Below are 7432 nucleotides of genomic sequence, written 5' to 3' on the forward strand. Positions count from 1 at the left end.
CATTCATAGCAGTACGCAGGTCGGCCGGTAGTCGCATTCTCCAAATCTCTATAACTAATTTATACGAAAAGATTGATAATCTTCTGGCCAAATTTCGAAGATCTCTTAAATATAATGACGGAGTGCGATTGCCCATATTTTCCTTCATAAGCATATGCATGTGACTTTTGCATATCTCTTCAACCGAAAGATCCTTCTGTGTGTGTTCGAGCATCTTTAGGTATATATGGTCCAAGCTCCTGATTATTAATTCAAACTTGCCAGAATCCGTGAAGCTTTTTACAGTTTCAAAAGTTGTTTCTACAAGTTTGAACCACAACTCTGGGTTCGATGGTATGAAAGCTCTAATATTTATACACTTCTTCTTGCACGTGAAATTAACGAATTTTCTATGACGTCGGTGGGTTAACTTGAGCTGCGTCGGGGTATAACTGAATTTTACTGAATACCTGACTTTCTCGACTTGCCTTACAATTGCTCTTGGAACACCCCCACTATACTTATCATCGCATTTTTCGTTTCAATACTAACAGAGGGCGCTATCATCGGAATGCAAAATAAGCAATATTCATCATGTTTTGCAAACTTACATAAGGGTTCTCTGTCATATTTCAAAAAATGGCGCGTTTTACAGACGGTTGTTTTCGTCGAAATCATCACAAATATCAGAAGCAAAGAAATCACCAGAGGTCCACAAACTGCGACTCTTTGGATACTTCCACGTAATTCTATTGTAATAAAATAAAGAAAAATGTTTTCCTAGAAAACTAATAACAGGTAAATGTAGTATAAATACACTGCAAAACTAATTTTCAGCATCAGTTACAATTGAACTCTCTTCGTAAAGAGAACTTTAAAGTAGAAATATTTTTTCACTTATTTTCTATCCACTTTATAATTCATTCATCTACTAAAATGGTAAGTGTAGATTTTATACTTTTGATTAAATTGTTTTCATAAATATGTCTTTTTATTTTTAGCACCCCAAGGAATGTGAAACATTGATTCGTTCAGTACTGAACTCTATGTCAACTGATGTATCCATAAGCAGATTAGTCGAAGACTTTTTGGATCTTGTAGGGATAGAAATTCCCTTCAAAATATATGGATTTCCGACTTTGGTAGAATATTTAAATTCCATGCATTGGATTTTACACGTATGTCTAAAATTATTTATTATTTTTTATTCAACTCTTATGTGAAATGTTTTATTTATAGGTTGATCTGGATGATGATATAATTCAGGTAATTCCTTCGAAAAAGTCGGAACATATTTACCGAATGATACAAGACGAGATGGGCAGAGATAACTGGGATAAGATGAAGAAGGAATTCACTACACGCTGCTTGTAATTTAACAATGTATATAAGAATGCCTGTGTCTGACTGTGAATGTTTATTACGATTTGTACGATATATATGTAAAATGTATAGCTGTAATTGAAAATAACATTTAAATATTTATTTAGAATACAATTTACTTTTTATATTATTTATATCTCCTTTTTACTTATAATATTTATAAAATTTATTTAATAGTTTCAAACCGTTAAATTTTATAATTCTATACATTTCTTTTATTTATCGTTTATGAAGTAATTGTATATTATAATAATTTGAATAATAAAAGTATGGAAAATTCGATCTCAGTTAATTCTGTATATCACATTCAAACATTTAAATAACAATAGAAAAATTTCTTCATTATGGATATGTACAATAATTGATACGTAAATTAATATTATCATTAATTATACTCCATATTTTAAGTACATATAATATATATTTTATGTTAACTCACAATTAACATCAATATAATTTTAAGAATTGGACACTTTCCTTCTCAATGGAAACTAGCTCAAATTATTTTAATACCTAAGGCAGGAAAGGCTCCCGAAGATATAAAATCATATAGACCTATAGTCTGTTTCCATTGGCATAAACGACAGCGAGCTAATACCAAATCACCAACTTGGATTTCGTAGTAAACACGGTCATCTATAACCATATCCTTGCGTTTGCTCTACAGATACCTTTCTAATTCTACTTTCATGGTTATAATATTTTTCAGACTCAATATCTTTTAAAATTGATGTTTGTCTTGTATTTTATTCCTTAATATTTATACAAGTTTTTTAGCAGAAAGTTAAGCACTTTCACTTACTCCACTATGTAGTTGGGTTGAGGTATTTATGTGGAGGTCGTTGTGTATCGTGTCGTTTGGTATGTTAAAGGGTGCTTGCACCAGGGTGCTCAGGCACATGTACTTGAAGAGTTCCAGGATTTCGATGTTGGAATTACTGGCTGTTCCCCAAAGCTGGATGCTGTATGTCCACACGGGCTTCAGCACTGTTCTGTATATTACAAGTTTGTTGTCGAGGGATAGCTGAGATTTCCTGCCGATCAACCAATACAACTTTGCGAACTTGATGCCAGTAGCTATAGTGGTTACCTGGGACGTCATTGTACTGAGCGTTCCACATGACCAGCCGAATTGCGTGAGCCATTATATCAACTTCGACATGAGAGCCATTACGACATTCAGCAGCGTGTCGATTTTGTGTAAAAGTTTTGCTATCGTGAGCTCCAGCCGTGCTACCGGATCTTGTTGTGGTCTGACTTCATCTTCGCTGTTGGGCTGCATGCACTTGTGGTTGATCCTATCGCTGGCTGCGTCAGCGTAGGAGAGGCTTGGTTTGATCCTTGGGTATTCCTTGGGTTGGGACGGCGGAGGCTGAAACGGCGCACTGGTCGGTGGCAACAATTTCTTCTCCCTCAGTTTTGGGAACTTACGACTGCATCTCCCTGTACACTGTACAGCTGTTGTGATTGGCAGAGTGTTTGCCGCTGCAAAGTGCACACGTTGCTTCCGTTGATTTGTCCTTCTGGCACTCCGCGGTGAGGTGTTTCTTGCCGCACTTCAGCAGCACAACGTTTCGATCACCACATTTATGCTCTGCAGGTATAATATTTTATGGACGTCTTTGTTGTTCGCATTCGGCGCTAAGTCAACGTAGAACAGTGGCAACGGTTTCTTGGTGAAACGGTGCTCTCTAAATTTAAATTTTAATTGCTCAGGACCTGATATCACTTTTTAGTAAATATGTTCTCCGTCTTTGTTTTATTTTGTTTCACTCTCGCACCCGCAACGGCATTTTGAATTTTTGAGCCGCTCGCACTCCGATCCAGTGGCATCTCGTATATTGTGGGATATCGTATCTGCGGTGCGGCGCCTCTATCACCACCTTAATATTTTGTGGATGTCTTTATTATTGTCCACGAAGAACAGCGGCAATGGTTCTTTACTGTGACGGCTTCTTATGTTGATTATATACTTTACTTCGTGTTCGTATTCTTCAATCTCTTTCTTCATTGATTCTACGTCCTGTAGTTACTTTCCTCCTTCAATTGGTAGGTGTGACTTTTAACTTTGTCCCTACTGACAATCTTTAAGAAGTAACCGTGCTGATCCTAATTCATTGATGTCTACGGCAAAATCAACGGCGGCGGCTTTCATTCTTTTTGTTGTTGTTGTTGTTGTTATTTGTGCTCTCTACATTCAAATTTTTATTACTCAGGACTTGAAACATGTTTTTACTCAATATCGTCGTCTTCTGTTTTTTGTTTGATTCCCATTGACAGAGGCATTTTGAATTTTGATGTCGCGTTTGACTCTCACTCCAATCCAGTATTACACTCTTGTATTATTTCCACGGTTTTTGCTCAACACAATGGGTCTACCCCTTTTCCTCTTCGCCGGCCGATAGCCGAGTGTTGTGATGAGATATCCTCAGTGTCCATAACAGGCAGACTCCCCAACCTTCCTAACATAAATAAAAAATATCAATCTAAAATACTATAAGACTTGGAGCTAAAATACGTCCGCTCTCGTTCGCATGTTTGATGCGATTGATTTTTTATTTAATAATAAATATTCCTTTAGTTTAATTAAATAATTATTGTTTCTATTCTGAGACTATTGAATTAGTCGAGTGTTTGTATAGTATTCGATTTAACCAATATTATAATCTAAATATGATATTCTATTTTCATTATAAAACAACAAATTTAGCTATTTATAATATTTTTATTTCTTTTTGCAAAATATTATTCGACGCGAACCTTATTTTTCTGTAAAGATGTCAACTAACGACTTAAGCTAACAAAGATTTTTTTTTGAAAAATGAACAATGTTATATAAACAAAATTCTAATAAAATTGAGTAAATATTATAATAATAACGTTTATTACAGCAGTCTAACAAAACATAAAGCAGAGAAAAAATAATAAACACATATTGATAATTATAATTAACAAAAACCATTGCTTAATGGGTTTGAGTACATATGATTGCATAACTCTAACTCTAACGCTATATAACTCGCAGTAATTCGTTAATTTTAATTTATATTAGCTTCATCAATTTTAAGAAATAATTAAAAAAAAATAAACTAGAGACAAATTGAATGTTTTATATTTTTTGGTCAAAGTTTTTTTGAGAAAAAAGCAAGTTTATTTAATTTAACCCAATAAATGATATGAGCGCGTGCTAACAAAGATTATATACCAAAGTTAAGCAGCAGATAAGATTTCTTCTTTCTCATAGCAAATGTAGATTTGTTATTCAAAAATATTTTACTCCTTGTACAAATAAAATTATAAAATAATATTTATTTATACTAAGCGCTCGTGCGGAGATAGTTTTACTAATCAAATTTTCTTTAAGATAAATGCGGATTAATTTGATTTTTTTACTGTTACAACAATACGAGTTTTGTTTAAATAGTGTGGAATTTACAGGATATATTCAAAGCGGTAGATTAGCTTTAAACAGTTCATTCGCAAATTCTTAAATAAAAGCATCTCATTTTGCAAACCTTGAAAGTGTCAGTAATACTTGTATAATCATTTGGAAATTGTAATTTTAAGATGTTCGTAAAAAGTGCATCAAATTATGCTTGGTCTACCCAGGTCATCGCCGCTATGGCAGGTTTGTATTTTTCTTCAATGTTTTTTTTATCTAATATTCTTTGGTTCGCTTCTTTAGCGACGATAAATTCGATTTCGGATGGGATCCACTTCAGCTGGGCCTCACCTGTCATCCCAATATTGTCTTCCAGTGATTCCCCGATTCCTATAACGGAAACGGACGAGCAATGGCTGGAATTACTTTATATGATCGGAGGAATTGCCGGATTACCTCTGACGATGTTCGCAGTGGATAGATTCGGTAGGAAACGCTCCATCCTACTCGCTTCCATCAACAATTTGCTCTCTTGGATAATGATTGCTTTCGCAACCAACGTAACCACACTGCATGTGGCCAGATTTCTCGCTGGTTTAGGAGCCGACGTAGCTTTCGTCGCCAGTAAGCATTCAAGTCAAATTCTCTCGCTTTGCAATTGATTGATTAATTTACATTTGCAGGTCCCATGTACATAGCCGAGATCGCCGATCAAAAGATCAGAGGATTCCTCGTGGCCTCGATCAATGTCATGTTGCTAATAGGAATAGTCATCTGTTACTCGGTGGCACCGTTCGTCTCGATACAGGTTTCCTCGATGGTCGGAGCCGCATTCATCGTGGCGCAATTAATAACTTTGCCATTCATGCCGGAAACTCCGTACTACAACTTGTTGAAAGGAAGGGAGGATGAGGCGGATGATTCGCTGCGGTGGTTGCGGAGGAGCGTAGATGTTAAAGAAGAGATGGAGCAGATCAAAGCGGCCGTAGCGAGACAATCGGCGGAGAGGGGAAAGTTCAAGGACATCTTCATCGTCCCCAGCAATCGCAAAGCGCTAATCATATTGACCGTTCTTAACGTGGCACAGCATCTCAGCAGTATAAGCGTCCTGCTGATGAATCTTCACACCATCTTTGAGGATGCTGAAGGAATCATCGATAAGAACTCTTCAGCTATAATCTTCGCTATCATCATGCTTTTATCCATGGTGATATCCGCTTGCGTTATGGATAAATGCGGAAGAAAACTTCTGTTAATCACCTCTAGTCTCACATCTTCAGTAGCTTTGGGCTCTCTCGCTGTTTATTTAACCTACAAACATTTAGGTTACGACGTTCTTCCATACAATTGGGTTCCTGTTGCCGCAGTTTTCACTTACGCAGCTGCCTTCAGGATGGGTTTAGGCTCAGTACCCATCGTCCTCACCGGCGAACTCTTCCCCACGAGCGTCAAAGGAAAAGGCATGACCCTTTCGGACTTCACCTACGTCTTCTTCGGAGCCATAACCATCTACCTTTTCCAGGTGATGGAGAAGGGCGTGGGCATGCACGTCGCCTTTTACATCTTCAGTATTTCCTGCTCGTTAACCGCCCTATTCACCGCTCTTTTCATTCCGGAAACCAAAGGGAAAACGTTAGAGCAAATCCAGTTAATTCTCAAAGGAGAGCACGACACTAGAACCGACTGTATGCAAATCGTATCACGCAACTGAAATAAATTAATTTCTAAATATACATTAAGCGTTCCAATTTATTTTCCCTCTTCATCAAAAAATTAAATCTTCTACTTGTTTCCAAAGAACCTTTTACTATAAAATTAACCTTTAAAACGCGCCGGTGAAATGCAATCCCCGAGCTTTTAAATCACACTCTATTTATAAGTATTGCTGCAGCGCTATCCCTTTATTCACTTTTTAGACACTGGAATAATTTTATATTTAATTCAATTTACAGAGAAAGAGAGAAAAAAGAAACATGAGATGAATTTAAAGTACGTTTTGCTGTTTGTAATGTTTCGAGGACAAAAAAGAATATATAATTGAACGAACGAATAATTAGCGCGGAGAGCTAATTGGATTTAAGTTACGGATGGAGAGGGTAATAATGTCGGTATAGCGGATGCGACAGGTTTTCCTCGGTGATAAATTTGTTTGCGAACGGATTGAGAGGGTCAAGGGTCCGTTGTTTGTCGAAGGTGCTCGGATCTGTGGGAGCTGGACTGTTTTGGCTCGAGTAGTCCTGCTGACCTTTGACCGAAGGTGTCGTTGTTTTCACAGCCGAATAAGAAATAACGCGGGTTGAGCAACGAACGCTTGGACGACCAAATATTGATCTACCACTACAGTACTAAACCGCACAGCACTATACTCGTGTGTATATATAGATATATACCAACTACATTATTAACTGGGAAAACGCACCCCACCTGCTACCCTCTGAACGCAGCGCGCACCTGCCCACCCCTGAAAACAACGAACAACAAGAAGCTGAGCCTGTCCCCAATTAGAGCAAGCCTCACTCCTCCCTCATGAAAATCTCATCTATTTATTTACTCGAGGAAGCTGACACCGCTCTAATAATGAACATAATAATGATAACAATAACGCTTAGATATGGACTATTGGGGTTGGGCTACTAATAGTTACCATTAGACACTAAACAAACGAAGACTTGTTGATTCCCTGTATTT

The 7432-nt window shown here is 37.1% G+C and overlaps 2 protein-coding genes across 2 annotated transcripts; both read left to right on the plus strand.

The window, feature by feature from the left end:
- Window positions 1-798: 798 nt before the first annotated feature.
- On the plus strand, window positions 799-1405 carry LOC108558629. Its single transcript, XM_017915609.1, has 3 exons — window positions 799-918; window positions 981-1157; window positions 1219-1405. Exons 1-3 carry the CDS (start codon window positions 916-918, stop codon window positions 1351-1353), a joined length of 315 nt encoding a protein of 104 aa, XP_017771098.1. The 5' UTR covers window positions 799-915; the 3' UTR covers window positions 1354-1405.
- Window positions 1406-4929: 3524 nt separating this feature from the next.
- Window positions 4930-6455, plus strand: LOC108558612 (facilitated trehalose transporter Tret1-like). Its single transcript, XM_017915585.1, has 3 exons — window positions 4930-4990; window positions 5048-5368; window positions 5428-6455. Exons 1-3 carry the CDS (start codon window positions 4930-4932, stop codon window positions 6453-6455), a joined length of 1410 nt encoding a protein of 469 aa, XP_017771074.1.
- Window positions 6456-7432: the final 977 nt, after the last annotated feature.

The sequence above is a fragment of the Nicrophorus vespilloides genome, unplaced genomic scaffold (assembly GCF_001412225.1).
Source record: "Nicrophorus vespilloides isolate i.1.1-1 unplaced genomic scaffold, Nicve_v1.0, whole genome shotgun sequence".
NCBI lineage: Eukaryota > Metazoa > Arthropoda > Insecta > Coleoptera > Silphidae > Nicrophorus > Nicrophorus vespilloides.